This window comes from Pteronotus mesoamericanus, unplaced genomic scaffold (genome assembly GCF_021234165.1).
Source record: "Pteronotus mesoamericanus isolate MK-2021 breed Mesoamerican mustached bat unplaced genomic scaffold, CSHL_Meso_final contig_25, whole genome shotgun sequence".
Taxonomy (NCBI): Eukaryota; Metazoa; Chordata; class Mammalia; order Chiroptera; family Mormoopidae; genus Pteronotus; species Pteronotus mesoamericanus.
Genome location: NW_026555105.1, coordinates 28153863 through 28180143, shown reverse-complemented (window position 1 = coordinate 28180143; position 26281 = coordinate 28153863). Strand labels below are relative to the sequence as shown.

At 40.7% G+C, this 26281-nt stretch overlaps 1 protein-coding gene across 8 annotated transcripts in view; it reads right to left on the bottom strand.

Annotated features, from left to right (window-relative positions):
- PLCB4 (phospholipase C beta 4) overlaps positions 1–26281 on the bottom strand; it is a 392492-nt gene that overhangs the window by 22666 nt on the left and 343545 nt on the right. For all 8 annotated transcript variants that reach the window (XM_054574035.1, XM_054574037.1, XM_054574036.1 and 5 more), the window contains 4 exons: positions 12385–12473; positions 11502–11652; positions 7290–7339; positions 7089–7154 (listed from right to left, as the gene is read on the bottom strand). In XM_054574035.1, the coding sequence (XP_054430010.1) occupies positions 7089–7154; positions 7290–7339; positions 11502–11652; positions 12385–12473 (356 nt within the window). The remainder of the gene's footprint in view (positions 1–7088; positions 7155–7289; positions 7340–11501; positions 11653–12384; positions 12474–26281) is intronic.

Below are 26281 nucleotides of genomic sequence, written 5' to 3'. Positions count from 1 at the left end.
GTCTTTTTTTCATGTTCTTGCTCTTTCTGGGAGCTTTTTTCTACCTTGTCCTCCAGCTCACTGATTTGATCCTCAGCTTCATTTAGCCTGCTTTTGATTCCTTCTATTGTGTTCTTCAATGCAGAAATTGTATTCTTCATTTCCTCTTGTCTCTTATTGGTAGTTTCTATGTCCTTTTTCATGCTGATGTAGTTTGCAGTAAGTTCCTCATAGCTTCCCTGTAGTTTTTTTGTAATTCTCTCTGAGCTCACTGAGCTCATTGAGCTTCCTTATAAGCATTGTTTGGAACTCAATATCTGGTAGTTTACTTGCCTCTATTTCATCTAGTTCTCTTTCTGGGGATTCCTCCTTTCCCTTCGACTGGTGGGTATTTCTTTGTCTTCCCATTATTTGTGAGACTCTTCTTTTTTGCTTCTGTTTCTTAAATTGATCTGTCTTGATTCCCTGACTTTGTGGTGTGAACTTTTATGGTAGGAGACCACTATTTTTACTTTCTGGATCTGCCTGATGATGTGAGACGTTGACCCTGTCTTACCTTAGGCAGTCTGTTCGAGACTTCTAGGACTGTACTGTCTGTGGCTGTCTCCTTCAGCTGTTAATCTAGTCACTCTGCTCTCAGCAGGCAGGCTTAGACAGCTCAGGGCAGGGTGTAGTCCCTCCTGGGGGTGGGATTATTGGTTCCTCTCATGCTGCTGCTGCTCAGGGGAGTGGTCTCTGCCTGAGCAAGATGGATCCTGACGTGTTGGGGAGGAGTCAGCACTAGGATCCTGCTGGCTACTCTCTCCATTCTCTTCCCAAAACCTCTATCTCCAGTTTCTCCTCAAGTGTCTCCAGACCACTCTGCATCTCCTTTAGCCAGGGATATACTATCTGTGGCTGCCATTCTGCACTCAGCAGGCAGCTTAGACAGCCCAGGGTGGGGTAGAATTCTATCTGGGGGCAGGGCTATTGGGTCCTCTCCCACTGCTGCTGCTCAGGAGGAGTGGTCTCTGCCTGAGAAAGAGGACTGCTGCCGCATGGGGGATGACTCAGCACTGAGATCCCGGTGGCTACTCTCTCAGTTCTCTCCCCAAAACCTCCTTCCCCAGTCTCTCCTCAGGCATCTACAGCCCACTCTGCTCCTGCCTTTACCGGAGCCCAGGGTAAGTGGCTGCAAATAAAAACATATGCATTGGCCCTTTAAATGGCTCTTGGCCTGTCCAGCTGCCTGTCTCTGGGAGAGAGCAACCCTGCTGCTTTTCACAGCTGGCTGTTTTCTGTGTACTTTGGGGGCTCTGGTGCTATAGGCTGGAGATCCCCACTTTTGGTTTAGACCCCACTCTTCTCAGGGGGATCCAACTGGCCCTTTCAATTTCCTTCTGGTACTGCCGCCTGTGGGCGCCCCACCCACCTTCTGGAGTCTCTACTATACTCCTTACCAGTTAGATTGCGCTAAAGCTGATTCTTCTGTCACCGAAGTTTTAAGGCTCCTCTCTCGCTGTTGTTCAGCTGTTTGTTACAGGGGATTTCTCCACAATTTAGTTGTAATTCCAGATTGGTCCTGGGAGGAGGTCAGTGTGACTTCCACTCACTCCTCCACCATCTTGATTCTCTCTCTTAAAAATCTATCTTAATTGGGCCATTTTGTGGGAATATATGTATAACTTAGAACCAAATTTGAATATGTTTCTTATAGAAGTTAAGGTTAAATTCAGCTTCTTTTGGGAAAAACTTATGCAGTGCATTCTTATGACTGATGTGATGATGGGTGTGAATTATTGCACTTCTGATAATGCTGAAAAATCAGTAAATCACTGTTGCTCAGCATGTAACTGAGAGATTCCCAGTAAAATGCCTCAGTGGGTGGCAGAATTGTAGGTCTCTTACTGAGGTTTTGCCATGAATTACAATTGATGAGTTTAACAGCAGTCTTGGCTCTCTCAGTTAAATTGCTTGCATAGCAAAGAGCAAATTTTCCAGTAGTAGCTTTACTGACTTGCCAAATTTTAGTCATGTTTTCAGGCATTTCATTTGACTCATCTAGTGGTAATGTTGTAAACTGGTGGCCCAAGGGATGAAGCCAGTCTGCAGATGTAGTTTTTTTTTTCTTTTCTTTTTTGTTTCAAGAAGAGACTGAATTAGTGGCCAGTACTGAAGATTAGGAAATTCATAAAAGATTTCAGATTTCATCAGATTTCTCCTTTAGAAAATGAAGCTGGCCCATTGACTCTTGATGCACCAAAGTGGGAGCTGAGTTTGACTTGCTCTTTGGACAACTTTCTTCACTGACTTCTTGCTTGGTCCTTACAGGCATTTGAGTTACAATTCTTCTAACGTGTTACTGGGGATATTTATCCAGCTTTGGGTTTTACTTCTTTTTTTTCTTTCTTTTTTTTTTTTTTTTGCTCTAAGACTGGGAGCACATTGGACAATTGAAAAGCATGCCTATCTCTTGATGAAAGGAACCCTAGCCCTGGACTCCGATGAGTCCAGGGCTAGGGTGGGACCACTGCTGGTTATTTATTTATTCTGTGTCTCTAGAATGGATCTTTGACAGCCATTCCTTTTGTTTTCACTTCAAGTTGAAGAGGTGGTTCTAAGAAGTGAGAGCCAAGAGGAAGTTTGACTGTCAGCTGCATTTCCAGGGTCAGATGACTGGTATGTTAACTAGCATCTTGATCTCATTTGGGGCTCAAATGGTCATTACTCCTGTTTTTTCCTTCTCACTATCCCAACAGCAGATCACACACCTATTATTTCTATGGTGCTTTTTTTTTTTTTTCCAAATGGCAGATTCTTATATTCATACCATTATTTCTTCTTTATCCTGCAGCTAATTTTCACGTTTGGAAATAAGCCCTCTTTTTGGACTACACATTTATTTTTTTAAACCACTAGGGTTTAGTTCATGGATTCTCTGCTTCCCTTAGGTCTGAGAAGTGAAATTATTTACCCAGGCTGATATATAAGAGCTTAGAGTGCCTCCAGTCACTGAATGTGGACTAAGTCACAGTCTTTGCTCTTAGCTACGAGGTGTCATGGTTGAGCCACAGGTGCTATAGTTGGGAGGGTGCAATCCAGGCCACCTTCCCTTTCTGGTAGGTTATTTTATAACCCAAGGCTTTTAGGTAGCAAATTTTAGCCCCACCTCAGGTGGCTCCAAAGTGTTATAAAAAGTTTGTGGATATTGTGTCATGGAAAGGCTGGGGGAATTTATTACTACTATTGTTTGACAACACGGCAATACTTGGTTTTTAAGAGGGTCTGATCTGCATCTCACAGGCACTTAGTGGGGTTTCCACTAAGGGGCTGAGGGACAGTGAAGAGTGCTGAGCAATATTCCAAAAGAAACAGCTCTCAAAATTTAGTGTGCAGAGGAGTGGAGATTTTAAAATGTTTTCCTGGACCTCTCCTTGGAGGTCATAAGTAAGTCTCTGATGGGCACAAAAATATGCATTTTTATGAAGTCTCATGTTCCCCTCTAAAGATGATATGTTGAAAAACCAGTCCCAAAGGAAGTCAAGATATTTGTGTCCTGATAGACTTGTGATTGCTCTTAAAAACATTTTTCTAAGACCATCAAGAAGATGTGTGGAAAGAAAAACTAATGGGGAAAACTCAGAGGTAACCAAGTATAGTGGTTAAGAGCTTGAGTTCTGAAGTCAGAAAGAATTTTGATTCAAATCCTGTCTCTACCAGCTAGGTGATTCATTCAAGCCGTGTTTATGTTAGAGTAAATTATCTCATCCAGCAAATGGTTGGTTGACTGCAGAAAGGGCCACAATTATTTCCCTCTCTGTATCCACCTCCCTTTGAAATGTGACTTTGCAGCCCTTCCTGGGAAGAGGTAGTGTCCTCCTTGAATCTGGGCCAGCCTTGTGACTTGCTTTAGCCAAGAGGATGAGGTGGGCATCATGGTATGCCTGTTTTGAGTTGAGGCCTCAAGAAACCCTATATACTTCTGCTTGGTCCCTTGGGACCCTTGCCCTGTGAACAAGCCTGGACTAACCACTCTGCTGGAAGATAAGAGACCACATAGCAGCGAGGAAGGGGCTTGGCCCAGGCCTTCCTAAGCCAGCCAGCCCCCATCCCACATCTGCCTATCACCAGCGAAATTGGCTGTAATAGCAGATGCATGAGTGAACCCAGCTGACACCAGAAGAATCATCAGCTGAACCCAGCCCAAATGGTTGACCTACAAAATTGTGAGTGAAATAAATGGTTGTTGTTTTAAGTCAACATTCATGTATCTCTTTCATCTTAGAAGTTTTTTTGGATAAGACAGTGAAAATGTTAGGAAAATATTATAGACTGAAAAATTACAGAAAATTTATAGACACGAAGGTCTAATTATTTGAAAATAATTATTTGCAAGCCCTTGGACAGTAAAAAGATCAAAAGCATTTTAGTTATAACAGCATTGACTAATTACATTACTCTGGGCAAAGGACTTGCCTCTCTGAATTTCATTTTATTCATGTCTAAAATTCAGATGATTTTATTTACATTTTAGGGATAATATGAGGATTTGAGAATATATGTAAAATGTGCAACACGAAAGTGGCATTGAATATTGTAGATGTTAGCATTGTTGGTAGTAGTTTTCTACAAAAAAATTACAGAATTATGAGTTCATAAATCACACTGCCAAAGCAAGCTGAATAAAAGTGGGCCCCCTAAGTATTTAACGTGGGAGAAAGAATTCATTCATAAGCTTATAATTACACATTTGTAACTTGAACTTCTGCAGTACACGCAGATGTGAAAACAAGTCATGAAATGCATTTGCCTGTTCAGAAATGCTTCTGAAAGTGTTCTAAAAAGCAACAGGCATGCTATGCATATTCTACTGCGGCAATTTAGCTCTATTACTTGACCTAAGGAACTGTACAGGATTCCTCCAAAAAAAAAATGCACATTAAACTATTAAAAAAGTCCATTTAGGTGGGATTTAGGCAGTTAAAATCTTTTTTTAGGTTTTGATTTTATTATAATGGGGGCCTCCCAGAAGCTCAAGGTTGTTTTCTACAAAGAAAAGCAACTTGGATTCTTTCATCTATCTGGGATTTACTGGTTATTAAATAATATGAATATTTCCCTGCCAACAGCATGAAGAAAATGGAAGGAATGAAGTACAATGGCATCTGAGGTGGAAAGAGCTACTAAAGCCACTCCTAAATTATCTCACAGAAAAATAATTTGTCAGCTCTTACGGACTGAATGTGGCTCCCGTCAAATCCTTATGTTGAAACCCTAAACCTCAATGTGATAGAATTGAGATGGGGTATGATTAGGTCATGAGGGTACAGCCTTTATGAATGGGATTAGTGCCCTTAATATAAGAGACAGGAGAGGGAGGGCTGCACCTTGATTCTGGATTTTCAGCCTCCAGAACTGTGAGAAATAAATGTCTGTTGTCACCTGGTCTATGGTAATTTGGTATAGCAGCCTAAACTAAGATATCATCCTTGCCACTATTCTTTCTTTAAAAAAGTTAAAATAGATAATACATGTAAGGTGCTGAGCACAGCATCTGGAAAGTACTGAGCATGCAAAAATTCTAGCTGTTATTATTGCTGCTCTTATTATTATCAATCACAGTATATTCCCTGGTCATGCCTGAAGGAAACAGTAAATGAGGATGAGGCCAAAAACTTTAAGTTTCCAAATAGCCCAAAGGCCACTGAAATAAATGCCTGCCTCAACAACAGAGATTCAGTTTAAAGGGAAGGAAAATTTGCTGGTGATGTCTTGCCATATGGGTACCAACTCCATTCCTAATAATTCAGGTCATTCAGGTTATAGCCTCTCTTATTTCCTTTTCTGTTTACTTTCCATATTATAGGTTGTTGTCAATGAACAACAAAACTAAAATCAGCTCTGTCTCTAATAGTTCTGCATTTATAAAAATGTGTAGCAAATTTCCTGTATATGTAATGAAAGGACATCCACTGAATAAAATTATTCTTGAAATTTAGGAGCAGTCTTTGAAGTGACCTTGATATCAGCAAATCCACTAAGCCATCAGTTTGATAATACAGAGGCTATTACTGGGCCAACATTAGGCTGAATTTCGCAAAGGGGCACCCTGGGAAAGAAATTGCAGAGTTCCAGGCCAAACTCTTTTTGTCTTAACCTTTTAAGTGATTCGGAGCTCCATCACTCCAGTCCAGCTCTGTGGAATTGCCTTGGTTTGAGGCTTGGGTCAGAGTATAAAGGAGTGGGAATGCAGGATTAATTGAAAAGAACTCAGAGGTCCTTTTAAGAAATTAAGTTTCTTTTGCTCTCATTGCCCTAGTGGAAGAGGACACACAGTATCTTTCCAGCAACAGCAGTTGGGATGCATCTTAGGAAGAAAGGAGGCATTCCCTTTCCTGCCTTTGTGAGCAGAGACCAGGGAGCAGGAAGGTGCCATGAAGTTTTCCAACCCAGGCGAGAATTCCTTAGGCCACCTGCTGCTCTCTTCAACTGGCAACTTGCTCTTATAATTTCTCTTGATCACTGACCACTGGGCGCAGACCTCTTTTTACGGGTAAAAAGGAAAAATACCTATATTTCAGAAGCAGGCCACTGAGCAGAGTTTAGATAATAGGGAAAAGTGAGAAGAGCTCACTCTGTAGGGGCCCTGAGTGAGAAGTGTAGATAGAGCCTGTCAGCATCTCCCTCCATGCCCTGCGTGTGGCCAACTCGCTGCCAGCAGCCCAGGGCATTGGGGACCTAGAGGCTGAGACTGTGAGCTGGTCTTCACTACTTAGTAGGCTATGGCACACAAATTTAGATAAATTTATTTTGTTAAATGATTTTTAAATTGGTGAAGCTCTGTTATACCTTTGAAATAACTGCCAGAAAAAAACAGATTACAAATCAGTGACACTGGATCTCAAAGGGATTCTAAGTTTTAATTTCATGTCTGTCCAGTTAAAATGCAGGTACTGCTATCCAGCTGGCTGGGAATAGTTTCTGAGTGGTGTTTTTGGCTACGAGAAATTCATTGTTACTTAACACAAAATAGTAGCTTTAGGTTTTCATCAGAGAGTTAAAAGAAAAAACCAAACAAACAGGCAAACAAAACTACACAAAAAAATGTGTGCACACACAAAACGCTGTACCTTTGCATGTTTCTTTTTTAAGGAATTCAGCTCCTTCTGCTGTTTCTTTAAATGCTTCAAATAAGCCTGTGGAGAAAACAAAGAGGATGAAAATAACTTTTTTGTAGCCACAATAATTATACTAGGTAAGAAACAAAAATATACTGGCTTTGCCAATATGCATAATATCAGAGTACTTGGAAAGCAACTAAGCAATTTTACCTTCATCTGCTTTAAATCTTCTATTCTCACTTGAGGGATAAGTTCAATACCTAGAAGAAGAAAAAAAGATTAGACATTGTGTATATTAAAAGGTAGAAAGAATAACTGATAATAGAAAATTTAGTTTTGAAATCTCATCTAAAGACATTGAAGCAGCTATACATGTAATGTTGTAACGGGGCACAGCCAGGGCCCCCCCCAAAGGGTATTTGTAATGGGGTCGAGAGATTGGGGTGTCCAAGAAAAATATATTCTCCCCACCCCAGGGGCGGGCCGCCATGGGGGATGGGAGCCTTGAGTAGGGCCATTGAGAGTCATTTTGCATGTCAATAACAGGACGGCTTCATTCCACATTTGCAAAAAGGGTTATTTTGCCTATCACATAAACTAATCAGGAAGGTTAAAAAAGACTTAATACAGAATGTAACTGGGAGAGAGGAGGAGGAGAGACAGGGGCCTGCAGGAGAGACAAAGGGACACAGACTCTGGGGAACAGTGTGAAGACCATGCAGGAAGAAAGAGGGGAGAAAGGACTCTTGCTAGTGGGCCATGAGAAGGTGCCACATGGTTTGGGGTTAGGAGCAGGAGATCGCGGTGACGCAGTGGATGGTGCTGAGACCTGAGAGAGGCCTGCCTAGCCGAGCCCCGGACTTCTGTTCTTTTTCTTCTGAAGGATGGTGCCCCTGAGTGGCCTGACTGGCCTAACTGGGCAAAGGAGTGGGGGAGGAAGGGAAAGGCAGGATGGTGTGTGTGCTGGTGATTGTTTTAAAGGGATTTTGAGGTTTAAGGGTGACATTTAGCCATTAATCAAACCTGTATAACTTTTGAGTAAATAGTTCGTTTCCTTTTCACCAAACACTGGCATTCAGAGCCATAATTCCAGGGGCAGCGGGTAAAGGACCTACAACCGAGGGACCCCAGGGAAGGTGGGTGTGGTTGTTTTGGTAATAGCATCTGGGCACCGCCCCACCGGTCCATTGTTCGGTAACAATGTTATGGATATAAATATCTTGATTTCTTAAAAGCAATTTTAAAACTAGCCCCTGAACTGAAATGCTTATTGTATCAGGTTGGGTTTCCTAGGAGCAGAGCCTGTGCCTGGGATTTGAGTGCACGTGATTTATTGAGGGAAAGGCTCTTGGGTAAAAGCCCTAAGGGTATGAGAGAAACTGGACACGGCAGAGGGAGAAGCCAGGGGGTACTGCCAGCTGAAATGCAGCCTTAGGCTCATCCTACGGGAGCCCCATAGCTTAAATGGCCCTCCAGACTTGTTCTACCTCCAGGTAAGGAAACTAGGCTTTTGCAACTCCATTTTAGTTATCTGAGTCCTTCAGAGCATTTCCAAAATCTTCCAGGCATTTCCAGGCAGAACTCCCATGGTCTGAGGACAACTTTCGAGGGAGAAAAGTGCAGCTGTGATCTGTTGTCAGCCAATACTTCCAGCCGCTGGGAGTGGGGGTGTCAACCCCATAAAGAAAATCTGAGCAGCAGAGTCCACGCAGGGAGCATGGCGGGAGAGCGGCTGGAGCACAGCAGCACAGTAGTGGGAGCCTGAGTCTGAGACTGACTGGAGGGAGCTGCGTGAGCCCCCTGCCACCGCACATTGTTATAGCATTGCTGCTGGACTCTTCCCAGTGCCATCCGGGAAAGATCCAGAGAGAAACTTTATCTAAAGCTGTCGGAGGCACTTTGGCAGGCTGTGGCCATCCCGGATAGAGAAAAGCTCTGCGCTTTCTGGGGAGGCGGAGCGCATGGAGAACAGGCCTGCCAGGGCTCCGTGCTGCAGTGTGGGGGCCACAGAGAAACTCTTTTAAAAGAGAAGTTGAGAGGAGACTTGAGACTTGGCAGGAAAACTGTTCTCACACGTACACACATGTGTGTGCAGCAGCTCCACCAACAAAGAAACCAGAGCAACTGTGTCATGTCGAAGGGATTGTGGGACCCAACCCAGCACGGCTAGCGAGCAAGGGACTGCAGAGAGGAGAGTTTGGGGCCAAGTCTCCCGTGAGAGTGGCAGGCTGGGGACTGGAGGGTGGGCCGGGAGGTGAATGCCGGAGACTAGCTGCAGCCAAGCAGGTCCCCTCACAGGCAGGTGTGCCCCACCCCCACCTGTGGGATTATAGGCTCTGCAGATCAGTGAGGCCAGGCTCAGGAGCCCTCTGCTTGGTGCACATTCACAGGGAAAGAGGGAAAAGCTCCGAAAGAAAGGGCTCTTTCTGAACTTCTCCCAGACACTGAGCTACACTGGTCTTCAGGCCCTGATCCAATGAAACCAGCAGAAATGGAGATCAGAGGCACAACAAGGGGTGTTCAGCCTTGGCCTTTAGAGCCGCTGTTCGCACCAAGTAGAAAAGGGCTGCCCCTTTCACAAAGATTGGATGCTTATAGGAAATGGACAGCTAGTTCACCAGAAACAATACATTATTGAAAATAACCCGAGACAGACCAAGACATGTGCTGAGAGGGTAGGGAAACACTCCCACCATCTGCCCTGAACACTGAACAGTGCTCCCTGGGGGTGACTCAGGGACCCACCTTCCTGATTGCACCAGAGGCCCCCTTGGAGGCAAGTGGAGGTCGTACTGACAGTGCTCTCAGGTCATTAAATGAACCAGTCCTGGCCCTGTGCTGATGGAAAGCCAGCAGGGCAGAACAGTGGGGTCCAGCCAAGCCTGAAGGAGACAGTCACAGACTGTGGATCGCTTGTAGTCTGGAACAGGCTACCTAGGGCCAGACTAGGACACCATCTGACGTTGCCAGGCCCAGAAAGAGAAGACAGTGGCAAACACTGGACGCTGACAGAAGAATTCCATCATGGTCTTCTTCATTAAATGTACTATTTTATCTCCTGCATAGCTTTTTAACATATTTTCTTTTCCTTCAAGTTTGTTCCTATTATTTCACTCGTTTTTTTAATTTTAGCTTATTTCAAATCTAATATTTTGCTCCTCCCCTTCTCTTATTCCATTTTGCTATCTTCCTTTGCCTTCTTATTTTTGTTTAAATTTTATTTTTTCTCTTGTATGACTTATTTTTATTCCATACTCTTAATACTGTACTGGAAGTTCTAGCCTTAGTGATCAGACAAGAAAAAGAAAAAAAAGGCATCCAAAATGCAAAGGAGGAAATAAAACTGTCATTATCTGCAGATGACCTGATAGTGTACATAGAAAACCCTGTAGTCTATGTAGTCACCAAAAAACTACTTGAACTAATAAATGAATTTGGAAAAATTGCAGGATGCAAAATCAATATTCAGAAATTGAGGGCATTTCTGTATATCAACAATGAAATATCAGAAATAGAAACTAAGAAATAACATATCATTTACTATAGCAACAAGAAAAATAAAGTATCTAGGAATAAACTAAGCCAAGGAGGTAACAGACCTGTACTCAGAAAACTGCAGAACACTGAAGGAAGAACTTAAGGAAGATACATATAAGTGGAAGCATATACTGTGTTCATGACTGGAAGGATTAACATCATTAAAATGTCCATACTACCCAAAGTAATCTATAGATTCAATGCAATTCCTATTAAAACACCAATGGGATATTGCACAGATCTTGAACAAATATTTCCAAAATTTATACAGAACCAAAAAAGACCCTGAATAGCGATCTTGAGAAAGAACAAAGTAGGAAGGATCACAATACCTGGTATCAAATTCAAATAAAAAAGAATTGGCCTTCAAATGCCCATCTGATAATTTTAAAAATAAATAATCATGGATGCTAAATATCTACAGGTGGGAAGAAATTGTCAGTAAGGGATCTTATTTGTTTTTGAAAGTTTTGGAATTTAGAAATGTCTGAACAATCATGATTTTGTTGGTTCATGAACGTACAGGCTGTCCAGCATGAGTGTCCACTGTAAAGTGTGTCTGGAAGAGAGTGGGGAGGCATTAGTGAAATTCATTGTGCGAAAGTGCTTCCCAAAAAGGACGCTGAATTTAAACATTTCCTGAAACTATGGATGTTGCACTCAGTCTAACTAAGGTGCAGGGGATCTACCAGATGTTGCTTCTCTATTAAACAATCAGAGAAATGAAGCAGTTTGTCCAGTCCCTAAGAAAACATGCTGCTCTTGAGTTTTATGGAGCAATGAAAATTGGCAAAATTAACAATTCTAAATACCCCCATAAAAGACTTTTTAAAAAGAGCCTAAAACTACTAGAACAGATAAGGAGCCCAAACAACATTCCTTTACCTTTCTTGGCTTCCATGCCAGACCCCAGGGCAGCCGTGGTAGTTGGTCTAAGTTCAGAGCTGCTCTGTGGAGTCACATTTGTTTTGGCAGTGTTGGCCTTTCCTTTCTTGTCATTCTTAGAAGTGTCGCTGGGCACATCGGCTATGTCACTCTGGAACAGAAAAGTTTTTATTAACCTAAATGAATGCCACCTCAAGTTCAACTGTCTTGCACATTCTCTGTATTACTGATCCAGTCTGTGCCACTCAACTTCTTCCCTGCAACTCTCTTCACAGATGGATCTTTGCAGGCAGGAGGAAACATTACACGGTTTCTTCAGGCTTGAAAGCAAAGGATGAAGCCAAGGAAAGAAGATCCAGTTCCTTTACAAGCAGGGTAGACCTTGTCTTTTGCTAGCTACTGGAGAGATTGTTGCTCCCACTCCAAACTGAGGAGTATGATGAAGGGAGCTTTAAAAACAAAAAAACAAACATGTGTGTGCACTGAAATGGGAGAGGGTTGGATGGAAGATTCATAAAAAATAATTAAAAAAAGTCAATTTCATTAATTTACTGAATTGGGTTGGCTAGTATTTCCATGTATCACAAAAGCATTCTCTATTTTAAAGGATGGGTTTTTAAAAATTTTGTTTCTAATGGGGAAAGGGCCTCCAAATGGGAGCTAAGCCACATTGAAGAACTGGGTTTTTCAGATGGTGGTCACATTTTATTAAATATGCTACCCTCTCATTAACCCTTGAAACAATGTTGTTGGATAAATTCAGTTTCAAAAACCTTCTTTGAACTTGTCATATTAATTTACTACTTTGTCTTGCTCTTGTAATCAGTGTTTGACAACTACACTTCCCCCACTTTCCTGTCTTCAGTTGACTATTGCTACTTACGGTTTCGATGCCCATAGCTCTCATTTGGTCTGCTCTTTTTTCCGTAATTGAAAGAAACTTCTTTGGATCTGATAAAGCATCCACAATATCTGGGGAATGAAAAAGAACACTGCATTGTTGAATTAAAAAAGAACATTGAGCTATTAATTCTCTGTTTTACGGAAAACATCCAAGAAAATGCAACTAATACACTATTCAGAATCCTGGACCCACATTGTGCCCTCTAAGTTCCTTCTCCTAGGACATAAGGCAAGTTCAGGAAGCACGGCTAGTTGCTGAAAACAATAAATAAGAAAAGGGCTTGTGCGCAGACTTACTTGGTCTCACTTGCTCTGAGTTCCAGCTCTAGGGAAGCAACTAGAAAGGCACCAAGGACATATGGGGAAAAACTGAATTGTTTGGCATCAGGGTGAGAACTGGAGAGGTACCCTTCTCCCAGACAGAGGGCATAGTTCCTTTGCTGAGCTCTCTCCGTAAAGACCTGGCAAGTGGGTGCTATGTGTGAGTCTCCATCAACACTGTTGTACCATTCTGGTGATTCCCTGAGACCCCCACCACACCCAACTTGCAAGCCTTTTCCAGTGACTTTTCCATACAAATGGCATGCCTTGGCTCATGCTGCTGATTTTCCTAAAATCTCTCAAACAAGCAGTATGTGGCCTCTGAGTACCGCACACCTCTTGCTAAGTGGTCCCAGACCCAGCACTAGAGGAAGCTGGTCTTGGTTTGCAGTTTGGCCTCTCCTGGGCAGCTCTAAGGCCAGCACACGTAGCAGCCATCTGCAGATTGCTTTGTAGCTCATGCTCAGTGGCCCCAGACAGAGCACAGACAGCCGCTGACCTTGGCCTGCACTTCTAAGGAGGCCCCGCAGCTAGTGCACCCCATGGACAGCTTCAGATCACACTCCACGAATGAGAGACTCAAGGGGTAGGGTCAGTGGGTATCTGAGCCCACTGAAGTGAGTTTTGTTCTGTGGGGTTGGCCCCTGTGCAGATCCTCCACGGTGGTCATGGCCAGTCCTAGCTACAGATGGGACTGGGGGTAAATCAATCTCATTGATGTGCCAACAGCAATCAAAGCTCAACTACAACAGGAGAGTGTACACTACTCATATGGGGAAGATGCACCTGGAGTGCCCAGCTCATGTGACTGAGGAAGCTGTGCCATTAGGCCCTACAGGGCATGTGTTACATGAGGTCACTTTGTCAAGTTCTTCCAAATATATAGAAATAAACACAGGGAGGAAGCAAAAATGAGGAGACAAATAAACATGTCCAAATGAGAGAACAAAACTCCAAAAAGAGAACTAAACAAAATGGAGACAAGTATCTACCAGATGCAAAGTTCAAAACACTGGTTATAAGGATGCTCAGTGGTCTCAGTGAGAACTTCAACAAAAAGATACAAAAGGCAAAATGGAGATAGAAAAGATAAGAAAGAATAAGTCAAAAATGAAGACTATACTAACTGCAATAAAGAATACATTACAGCAAATCAACAGTAGAGTAGATGAAGCAGAGGATCAAATCGGCAATTTAGAAGATAAAGAAGCAGAAAACACCCAATCAGAACAGCTAATAGAAAAAAAGAATTTTAAAAAATGAGGATAGTTTAAAGCGTTTTGGGACAACTTCAAGCATACCAACATTTGCATCATGGGGTGCTGGATGGAGAAGAGAGAGAACAAGAAATTGAAAACCTGTGTAAAAAAATAGTGACAGAAAACTTCCCTAACCTGGTGAAGGAAATAGAAATCCAGGAAGTGCAGAGAATCCCAAACAAGATGAACCCAAAGAGGCCCACACCAAACCACATAATAATTAAAATGCCAAAAGTTAAAGATAAAGAGAGAATCTTAAAAGCAGCAAGAGAAAAGAAGTTAGTTATCTAATTACCTACGTGGGACCTCCCCTAAGACTGTCAGCTGATTTCTCAACAGAAACTTTGCAGGCCAGAAGGGATTGGCAAGAAATATTCAAAGTGACGAAGAGCAAGGACCTACAACTGAGATTATCCAGCAAAGCTATCATTTAGAATGGAAGGACATCTAAAGAGCTTCCAAATAAGAAACAGCTAAAGGAGTTCATCACCACCAAACCAGTATTACAAGAAATGTTAAAAGGTCTTCTTTAAGAAGAAGACAATAAAAAGATTAAAAATATGAATAATAAAATGGAAATCAATACATATCTATGAACTTACTTTAAATGCAAATGTATTAAAGGCTCCAATCAAAAGACATATGGTGGTTGAATGGACAACAAAATAAGACCCTACATATACTGTCTATAAGAGACTCACTTCAGATCAAAAAGCACATATAGACTGAAAGTAAAGGGATGGAAAAAGATATTTCATGAAAATGGAAATGGGGAAAAGAAAGGCTGTTGATAGCAACACTTGTACCAGACAAAATAAACTTTAAAACAAAAGCCATAGCAAGAGACAAAGAAGGACTCAGCAATTCTAATTCTGGATGTTTATCCAAAGAAACCCAAAACACTAAATCAAAAAGACATACACATCCATATGTTTATTACAGCATTATTTACAATAGCCAAAATATGAAAGCAACCAAAGTGTCCATCAATAGATGAATGGATAAAGAAGTTGTGGATATATACAATAAAATATACTCAACCATAAAAAAGAATGAAATCTTGCCATTAGCAATAACATGGATGGACATAGAGGGTATTCTGCTGAGTAAAATAAGTCAGACAGAGGAAAACAAATGTAGGATGATTTCACTTATATGTGAAAGCTAAAGAACCAAATAAACAAACAAGCAGGACAGAAACAGAAATAAAGATATGCAGAACATTTGGATGGTTGCAAGATTGGGGGCTGTTGGAAGGCTGGGTGAAAAAGGTGAAGGAATTAAGAAGTATAAATTAGTAGTTACAGAATAGTCAGGGGGATGTAAAGTACAGTATGTGGAATAGTGTCAGTAATATTGTAATAACTATGTATGGTGTCAGGTGGGTACTAGATTTATCAGGGTGATCACTTTGTAAGTTTTATAAATGTATCATCATGGGATTGTACACCTGAAACTAATATACTACTTCACATCAACTGTAATTTAAAAATAAAAAAAATTTTAAAAAGAGGGTGCAGTGTGTTAAATAGTGCTTTCAAATATTCGTTTCTACCCAGAATCTCAGAATGTCACTGTATTTATAAATAGGGTCTTTGCATATGTAATTAGTTAAGGACTGAGATGAGACCATACTAGATTAGGGCAGGCCCTGAATCCAATGAGTATTATCCTTGTAAGAAGAGGAGAGGACGCACGGAGACCAAGAGCGAAAAGGCCCGGTGGTGATGGAGCAGACTGCACTGACACAACTATAAGCCAAGGAACACCAAGGATTGCTGGCGTCCACCAGGAGCTAGAAAGAGGCAGGTAAGGATTCTTCCCAAGAGCCTCCAGAGGGAGCATGGCCCTAATGACTCCTTAATTTCAAACTTCTAGCCTCTAGAATTGTTGGAGAATAAATTTCTGTCATTTTAAGTTTCTTAGTTTGTGGTAAATTTGATTAACAATAGTGACTGAGGAAAAAAGAACTCTGCTACTTATACTTTTGGGTCTACATCTTCCATATAAAATCAAGGGCTTAAACTCATAAAGCAGAGACTCTTGTTGTTAAGAAAGGTCCATCAGGCCTTGCAGACCTCCCAAGGTCCCGCCGCGGTTCGATCTTGGGGGAACTTCACTTGAATCCCAGGAAGGGGTATGCTTCCTGTTTCCTTGGTCTTTGTCCTGAAGGCGTTTTCTACATAATTCTGACCTAGACTATAGGTTCTATGTTTGTGAACTAGGTCATAACTTGTTTTTTATTACATGAACAAGCTGACCGAGATGCTCTTGTCAGCCACCTGCTGTAGGATTACATAGACGTAGCCTAAATTATAAATCAAAATAAAATGCTGTATTGGTTGGATAAATACCATTACTTAAATCTATCCTCAATTATCGATGACTGATTCTAGAATTCTAGATTATGCCCACAGATCCTTGTTAGTTGAGTTTAAATAAGATGTTTTATTGTAGTTACATGTACCTTAAAAATATTTTTAGAAGAGAAATTTTAACGTAATAGAATTCAATTATAAATATAATAAGGATCTTGACCAAATGGCAACAAAAATACACGAAGTATAAATAAGGTTTGCTCAAATTATATCATGGGGTACAAAAAGGAGATTATGAAATGGCTAAATGCCTTGGACATGGTTTGGGTTAGCAGGTTATCTGAAACAGGTGCTCCATTCCTGGAATTTCTGAATAAAACATTAGAGGCTTCCAGGATATATAATTTTGCCATGTGACAGCAGGTGCTCTGGGTGGCAACTGAACACCTGGGACCAAAATTATTCGGCCAAGAGAAAAAGGGCTCAGGATCAGGGAGCCAAGACTTAACTCTTTTAGATAATTTTTTCATTGTAACCCAGCTTCTTCTCTGGCCAGGGGCATATATTTTGTAAACATGAACATAAAAATCAGTTTGCGTATTTGATACAGAGTACTGGTTTTTAATATCGACATGTAAAATAATGTATAACCAGAGAAGGAGAATCTGTATCTCAAATATCTCTTACCTTTTTATACTTGTATATCTCTATTTGAAAATGTTATTTATTTTTTCCTTGCCTCAGCCCAGAAAAAAGATTTCAGGAAGCAGTTAAATAATTCTGGCATATTCATGGCCAAAGTTTTGCATATTCAAGTAAACCTGGCATCTTCCTTTGGTGCCAGTCTGACATGTCACAGGGCTTCCCCTGTCACGTTCCCCGAACCCTGTGGCTGGCTATATCCCTTGCAGTTCAGTACTCCGCAGCACAAACCACTGTGGCAAGAATACATCTGAAATGTTGGTAAAACTGACTAATGCATAAACAGGCCAGCCTTCGGAGCAGCCACATGGAACAGGCAGAGCAGTGTCCACATGAACCTCTCTGACTCCACAGAACCCTCAAGGTGAGCTAAAATTTTCAGGACACTTGGAGGCCATGGCAAATCTCTGGAACTTTTTTCTCTTTCTTTCTTTAACAAAAAATTATTTTTAGAGAGGGGGGAGGGAGAGAGGAAGAGAGGGAAGGGATAATGATGTGAGAGAGAAACACTGATCGGTTGCCTCTCGTGGGCGCCCCAACTGGGGTCCCAACCCACAGTCCAGGCACGCGCCCTGACTGGGAATCAAACATGTGACCTTTGGCTTTGCGGGATGACACCCAACTAACTGAACCATATCGGTCAGGGCTGGAATCTTTCTTTATAAAAAAGAACACAATTTGCTTTTTCTCATTTGCTTCTTTCTTATAGATTTAATGGAGCTTTTACTTATTTCGATTAAAAAAAAAAACACATCTATTTGGGGGCTTAGTGGCATTTCCTGGTGAAGACTTTCCACGTGTGTGGTTTCCCCCTGCCTCTCTCCTGCCCATCCTTCACTTCCCCAAGAAGTAGAAGGAAGGTAGAGATTCCTTAGTACAAACTTCGAGATACTTATAGGCTTTTCAGGAGAACTCCAGTTTTTGCTTGCTTGCCTGCCTGTTGAACCACTGCTTTTCAAGGCATTTGATTTGGGTGCCTTAATGATGGCACGTAGGACCCCGCCTCTCCTGTGTGCTCATTCCTGGTCCAGCTTCCCTCCTGTTCCTCACTCTGCTCTTTCTGTCTCTCATCAAGAGACAAAGGCAGCAGAGAAATACACATTCCCCTACTGGCAGCAAAGTGATGCTAATAAAAATGAACGAATCTGGTAACTAGGAATTTGGATTAGCTTTTAGCTTCTGCCAGATCAGTAAGCACTCCCCAAGCTATATTTCCTAGAATGCTAGAAGATACAGTCGGTGCTCAGGGGCAAAAGGATCCTGTGCTAGGATCCAGAAGTGCTCTTGTGTCCTGTCTCCTTGGGCTTCACAGTACATCTCAAGGAACTGTGCAATGAGGGGCCTGTTTTAATTCACTCAGCCTAGCAATTCCTGATGCATTTCACCCTAGTCCGTCCTGGGAGCTTTCTTCCTTGGCATGCTTCCTGATGTTTTCTGTAGTTCAGCAGAGGCCACAAAAATGGATATCACTGCTCTGCGAATTGGTTTTTCAACAAATATTCCACAGAGAGAATAAGTTGTTTTAGCATCGATGAAGGAGAGAACCATACAAAACAACTTTAACTTGTATCAGAAAATCCTGAGCTCTTACCCCAGGAATGACATTTTAATTTAGGAGGCTCCTCCTTTGGAACTATCCGATGTAAGAAACGGCCAACCATCTTTGCAAGGGGGTTGGAAAGCAGCCCTGTGAAGATGCTGAGAAGAGAGGACAAGAACCCCCACCCCCGCCCTGGGATGCATCTTTAATCACACCGAGGCAGAAAGGGGAGCCACACAAACAAAAACAAAGGGCCGCCTCATTTTTGCTTATATAAAAGCCTAGTTGCCGACGAGGAGACGAAAATCTACAGTAATGAAAGCAGTGACAAGCACTGCTCAAGGAACAAAGTGCTCATGAACCGCAGCTCGAAGTAACATTTAAATAGAATGCTGATGCTCCTTAAATTCTTGAAGCATAGCATCAAGTCAATTCTCTTATTTGCTCTCGTCCCTCCCACTCAGTAATAATAAAAGCAATACAAATGACAAAACCCATCAAAAGTAACAGTGGGTGGGAAAAGAAAAATACCGACATTCATTTAACTGTCATCAGCTTTGGAACTGTTTCCCGCCACCAACAGCGATGGCTAACAGTGACAGAGCTGCTGCGATGGGTAAGTGCCTCTGTAGGCGGTGACGGAACCTTCAGATAAAGCGGCAAAGACAACTCCGGTAGTCTGAGACTCACTGGGTTTTCTTTGCTATTTTACCTTAGCACTGAACCCAGTACTTCTGCTTCATGTATGAGTGTGGGAGTAAACAAGAAAACTGTTTAATTCTATGTTCAGTAGGAAAATAATATTGAAAATAATTAAACTGAGGCTTCATGATTCATCCTTAGTCATCTCCTTCTAAATGTTACCTTTTTTTTTCACATCAAAACTTATGACAGCTAAGAGACTTATCTCCACCCTTCATCCCAGAGGTAGTTTACATCTAAGCCGCTTAGGAAAACAAAACGACAGTAGTCCCCACTTATCGGTGGGGGATGCGTTCCACCAACCCCAGCGGATGCCTGAACTCCTCTATATATACTATGTTTTTCCTATACATATATACCTATGATAAAGTTTAACTTATAAATTAGGCATAGAAAAAGATTAATAACAAGAATTAATAATAAAAACAAAACAATGATAATATATGGTAATAAAAGTTACATGAATGTGGTCTCTCTCTCAAAATATCATGCACTCTATTCAGCTTCTCACTTAAAGGAAGCGCTTCATGGCTTCTCTTGGGCGTATCTGATTCGCCAACATCACTACTCTTGTGCTTTGGGGCCATTATTAAGTAAAATAAGGGTTATTTGAACACAAGCACTGTGACACGGTGACAGTTGATCTGATAAGCAGAGGTGGCTACTGAGCGACTGGCTGGCAGGGGGAGGTACATACACAGCGTGAGACGCCGGACAGAGGGATGGCTTGAGTCCTGCATGGGACAGACTGGGGTTCTGCAAGATTTCCTCATGCTACTCAGAATGACTAAGTTTAAAACTTACAAATTGTTTACTTCTGGAATTTTTCATTTAATAATTTTGTACAACGGTTGACCATGGGTAACTGAAATCAGGGATCGGGGGGACTACTGTATCTCTGAAGAGCTCAGAAGCTCTAGTAGCCATCTCAGCTCTGGTATTTCTTCAGGTGTCCTGGGAGTTATTATACTACCTTAATGAAGAGAACCATTGCACTAAAATCTCCTGCCTCTGTTTCCAGAGCGGGGAGGGGAAGAAACAAAACAATTCTGACAGAAGTGAAGAGGGTCAGGGTGGAAAACACTGGCTCTAGGCCTACTTCATGTTGGGAGGAAAGAGGGGCGGTCCAGAGTTCTAAAGAACACCATATGCCAGAAGGTAGAAATAATTGTGGGTGATTGTAAAAGTGCCAGGTTGTCTCATCTGTAGGGGTTCAACCATCATATGGTGACCCCAGAAGAACCCTAATATTGGCACAGAAGCCCAATAAATAAGTGTCCAGCAGCTCCTATAAATACCCAGGCCCTGCCTACAGAATCGTCTCAACTTAAAAAAAAAACAAAACACCTTTTATTAACTTTATTTTTTTGCTTTTATAAAATTAAACCATCCATCTGACTTCACTAAGATTTAAAATACATTTAAGTATCACATAGAGCATAAAGTTGCTGGTGCTTACAGACATTATAGGAATATTACCAATGCATTAGAATTCTGAAAATTCATATTAGGCACAAAATTAAGAGAGTTTTCTTGGGATGATGAATTGCTATGACAAAATAATTTACTGCAGCAAACTAAAGGATAAAGTTAAGAAGTAGAAATTACAACCATGGATTTTTCTTTAGCTTGTTAAAAATAAATGAAAATGAAAAGTATTAATGGAGGGGTTGCTATGGTTGGGCACTGTTTCAGAGATCATTTGATCTTCACTTATGAGGCGGGGACTGCTGTTATCCCCAAGCTAAAATGTAAAATGTTTTGCAAGCTCATATAAGGTCAGACAGCCAGTAAGTCATGGGGCTTGAGTCAGCATTCTTGATTTACATACCTGCTACGTGGCCTCAGTGAAATAGCATCCTATCAGGCCAAGAAAGAGGCAGTCTTTGAATCTCCAAATATGACATAAAACTTTATTTAGATGTTAAAATGTATTTTTAAAAAAGCTTTTATTTACTTTTAGAAAGAAGGGAAGGAAGGGAGAAAAAGAGGGAGAGAAACATCGCTGTGAGTGAGAAACACTGATCGGTTGCCTCTCACATGAGCCTAACTGGGGACCAAATCCACAACCCAGGCATGTGCCCTGACTGGGAATCCAACCTGCAACCTTTTGCTTTGCGGGATAACACCCAAACAACTGAGTCAGTGCTAGACGTTGAAATGTATTTGAGTCCACACTGGAAATTATGAGAGAGAGATCTTAGAGTAAGTTGAAATTTGATTTAGTAATTACTTAAGAAAAAGAGGGACAACTCATTTAAAAAGAAAAGGGTATAGAGAGAATATTTCTGGCAAAGGAATACATGTACATATGACCAAGAAGCACATGAAAATGATGAATATGCCTCATGACTCTAAATACACAAACTGAAATGATGAGATATCACTTTTACAACCTTTACTGGAAAAATTTAAGAATTTGTTAGAATCCAGAGTTGGCCATACTGAGTGAGAAGAGGCAGTTGCATATATAGTGGTGGGAGTAGTACTGAGCCAAACCAAAGGGCCAGGTAAAGGGACAGTTCTGTGTACACATCTGATGGAGCTTTAAGTAACCTTTAAAAAGCATGAAAAAGCCTTGTGTGCAGTGACATGAAATACTCTCAACAACATATTATGTAAAGAAAACAAAGCATAGAACAGGATGTATTAATCTTGTATGGTGAAATTGAAAAAATGTATGTGCATGTATATGCAGACATATATACACATTAACTTTATGTATAAATATATTTACTTATATATACACATATGCTTTATGTTTTATAATCTGCTGTTTTAAGCCATTCATATATTTCTTTTATTTTACAATGTTATCAAGAATTATCTAGGTGATAGGATCGGTTGCTTTATTTTTTCTAAATTTAATATAAGTATGCATTTTAAAAACTTTTCTATGTGCTATTTTTGTATTACCTTGCTGTTATGGACAAATAGGGCAAAATGTATACATTTTTAATTTATAGAAAGTAAATTATATATGTTTATATAAATTGAAATAATCTAGCCCTGGCTGGTGTGGTTCAGTTGGTTGGAGTGGGATGCGTACCAGAGGCAACTAACTGATTGATGTTTTTCTCTCACACTCATGTTTCTTGCCCCACCTCTCTAAAATAATAAGCATGTCCTTTGGTAAGGATTATAAAAAATTAAATAATCCGGAAGTAACAGGTGGAGGCTGCCATATTAGACAGAGTACTCTCTGTGATGTTCCTGGAAGTTGACCAATGCTATTGACCAGCTCTGCTAAATGCTCACTGCCCACTCTCAAAGAGTAACTACTGTTAATGTTGGGTGTGTTAACCTTTTTTCTATGCACTTTATGTATGTGCGTAAACAGTTAAGGGTCTTTGTAAATAATAATGAGACTGTTTTGCAATTCACTTTTTCTCTCAGCAATATATCACTGTCATTTCTCTATTCTAAACACTAAGATCCAAGTTATTTTTAATTAATGAATAGTATTCTATAACATATTTATATTGATAACATATTTACCCAGACCTTATGATGGACTTAGGCTGGATCTGTTTTTGTTTTTTTTTTATACAAATAGTGCTTCAAGAAATTAGAGGATGAATTTTAGGAATCTGTGGTTTCTAACAATCTGATTAGAGTACTAAAAATTCCTAGGTTAGGTGTTTGATGAACTCTAAAAGTTGGGACTTAGTTAGCTTGGTGAGGCTAAGGGGTCTTTCTTTTATAACTGGATCTAAACTTGTGAAGTGATTGTGGACTAACCAATCCACCTAAAAAACTGAGAAAATATAATCTACCAAATTACTTAATGCCCTGAAAACAGGAATATTTTCCTTAAGGAACTAAAATTGTTCAACAGAAACAGCATACTCCCCTTGCTGGGTAACACTAATTTCTGAGGAAGCATTCTTAGACATGAACCAGAACTTTTCAGTTTTAGCACCAAATACTCTCTGATTCAGCTTCCTCAGAATGTGTCAGTCAGTCCAGCACTTTCCTTATCAAGGGCTTAGCGTGGGCTGCTTCCCTGTCTGGAGGGAGCTCTAGGCTATGTCTTGGCAGTGACATATTACTCATCTTTCCAGGCCCAAACAGCTGCTGGGCTCCCCCTCAGCCCTACCCTGGTTAATCACCCCTAATTCAATGCTCCAGACACCCTCTGCCTCACTGCTGTGTGGGCACTTACATAATACTGTACACTTATTTATCTATGAGCAGGGACCCAAAAAACCTGGAATTTATTTGTAAAAAAATTGTGTATTTAGTCTAACTACAGTCACCTTCAAAGTACTCTCCATTTGATGCAGTATACCTATTGAGACCTTTTTCCACTCAAGACAGTTTTTGAACTTGCTGATTTTGATGCCTTTTAGTGCCTCTGTCTTTTTTTGTTTCACCTCTTCCATATCAGCAAAATGTTTCCTTTTGAGGACTTTTTCCATCCAGGGGAACAAAAAAATAGTCACTTGGGGTAAGATCAGTGATAGCAAGGGTGGGGCACGGAGGTCAAGCCATTTGTGGTCAAAAACTGCGGAACACTCAGCACGGTGTGGGCAGGTGCGCTCATAAATCATCCATCAGGAAATGGGCAAATGCATTGAAAGACTCTTCAGAAAAAATTCACTCAAGTTGAACTGTCTCTCATAACAACACCAGTTGGTACACTGATACTGATGCGTTCCTAGAAAACTCACTTATAGGGGAAGCCTGTACTACCTTCCAGAAGATAAATTTTGGGGGGAGTACCCCCTTGTATATGCTTATTTATACATGCACTATGTTGAGGGTAGGTTTAAATGACTTTTTCAACTTTATATCTCTTACCCAGGCCACTCATAGAATAGGTACGAATAATTGTTGACTATATCTTTTCCTATGAAAAATATTTATTTTATTTATTTTTAGAGAGAGGGGAAAGGAGAGAGAAAAGGAAGGAGAGAAACATGATGTATGAGAGAAACTGTGATCAGTTTCCTCTCTTAGGACCCCAACTGGGGGACCTGGCCCATGCAACCCAGGCATGTGCCATGACTGGGAATCGAACCAGTGACCTTTCAGTCTGCAGGGTGGCTCAATCCACTGAGCCACACCAGCCAGGGCACGAAAAATATTTTCAATAACTACATCAATGAAATACCATTTTTACTGATTAAATGAGTAAGTGTTAACAAAAGTTGTATCTCACGCACTGCTGATGTGTTCTTTGGCAATCTGAACCTAAAACTTTAAATATACCCAATCCTTAATAAATCCACCTCAAAAATTTCATTTTCAGGAAATGATAAAGAATACATACTTTGGTTGTTTTGTCTTTTACAGAATAAAACTTGATCAACATATTTGTGGGAAGAATGAATCTATATTATATTCTTTAGCCAAATAAAAATCTGATGATGTGTATCAACAAGTTTCTCCCCCCACCCCCGAAAATGCTGGAGTGTGATGGTACACACTTTCATTTTGAAATTCTTCCTATTGAATCAACAAAGAAAATCAATTTTGTCAGGAATAGGGACTCAACAGATTTCTTGACATGCTAGTTTAGCACATAAATGTTCAGGTCTGAATGTGGAAATATAAACCATTGTATAAATCAAGACGCTGTAAAGATCAGAAATTTAGAAAAGAAAGTCCTTTTATTTTGTTATTCTCAGGTAATATCCTTAAGCCTCATAATGTCTGCCCTCAGTTTCTTCATGCATAAAAGTGATGACCAGAGAATTCTGAATAAGCAGTCTTTGAATATCAACTCTGAGGCTAAGACATTAATAGCAGAATCTCACCACAGTACCGAAATTTCAAATGCTTTTTATAAAAAGTGACTACAGTAACATGTTAGAAAAGAATACTTGCAGGACTACTTATCAAGAGATTAATTTGGATTAATACTAATGTAATTATTGACACTATAATAAGTTACATTATAAAAACAGATTTCTTCAGCATGTCTCTGCATCTGTCCACATCCATTCTGAACAATTCCACATTTCTGGACTCTATTTATATAAAGTGCTTGACACAAAGTAGGAACTCAAACGAACTCTTTTTTTCCTTTTCTAGTCAAGTGGCCCATTTTCTTGGAATGAATTATCAAGTTTAATTTGAAAAGTAACCCATACAGAGGCAAAAATTTTAAGTCTTCCACCATATTTGTTTATATGACTATTTCTAAAATGTATGAGGTATTGTGCACTGCCTGCCTTCTAAGCTCTAGTATGTAGAACATAATTTAATTCATTTGCTGATGGCTTATGGCCATCACATGCTCCTAAATACACACTGTAGGACTCCTGTCTTTTCTGATCCACTTACCTGGCCCACAGCCTCTTTTATGTCTCTTACATCTTCTACTGTATGTAGTAGAGCTTCTAATAGGCTTCTTTTTTGTTTTGTTTGTTTGTTTGTTTTTAATGAAAAACACAGGGGAAGGAGGAGTCTTTACTCTGGATTTTGTGACTTAAATATCCTTACAGTTTTTTGAACCAGGATTCAGGTTGTTCAAGTAGAGAACTAGTTGCAGAAAATCTGCCCTCCAGAGCAGCATGCATTACAAACAAACAACAAAACAATCCCCGATTCCCCAAATCAAATTGTGATATGTTCCAGTGCATTATAGAAATCACAGCTCTATCTACAGTCACACATAGGAGCAGGCACACATTTTTGAGCCTGGCTATGGCATATACTGTAATGATAAGCACCTCACAGGAATGCTAGGAGGCAGGCGCTATTGCTGCCTTCACTTTTCAGGTGGGGAAATGCGGAGCTTGAGAGGTTATGTCACTGTCCCAAAGTTGCCTGGTTAGTAGTGGAAGTCAGCATTTGAACTCCTGGTTAACTTGATGCCATCACTCTGCTGTGCTGGGTCCCGATGCTTAAATAGACCCTGAGAATACTAAAAATCTGTTTTTGTTTAATGGTCTTGGCTTAATTGGGGATTATAAAAAGTTAATATGTTTAGGTTTAGGCAAAATCCTAACACTTGGTCCAGCTTTAGATTGCTCCCACTGATTACCTTAGCAAAAGCAAAGGCAGTATTCTGTGGCCTGATGACTA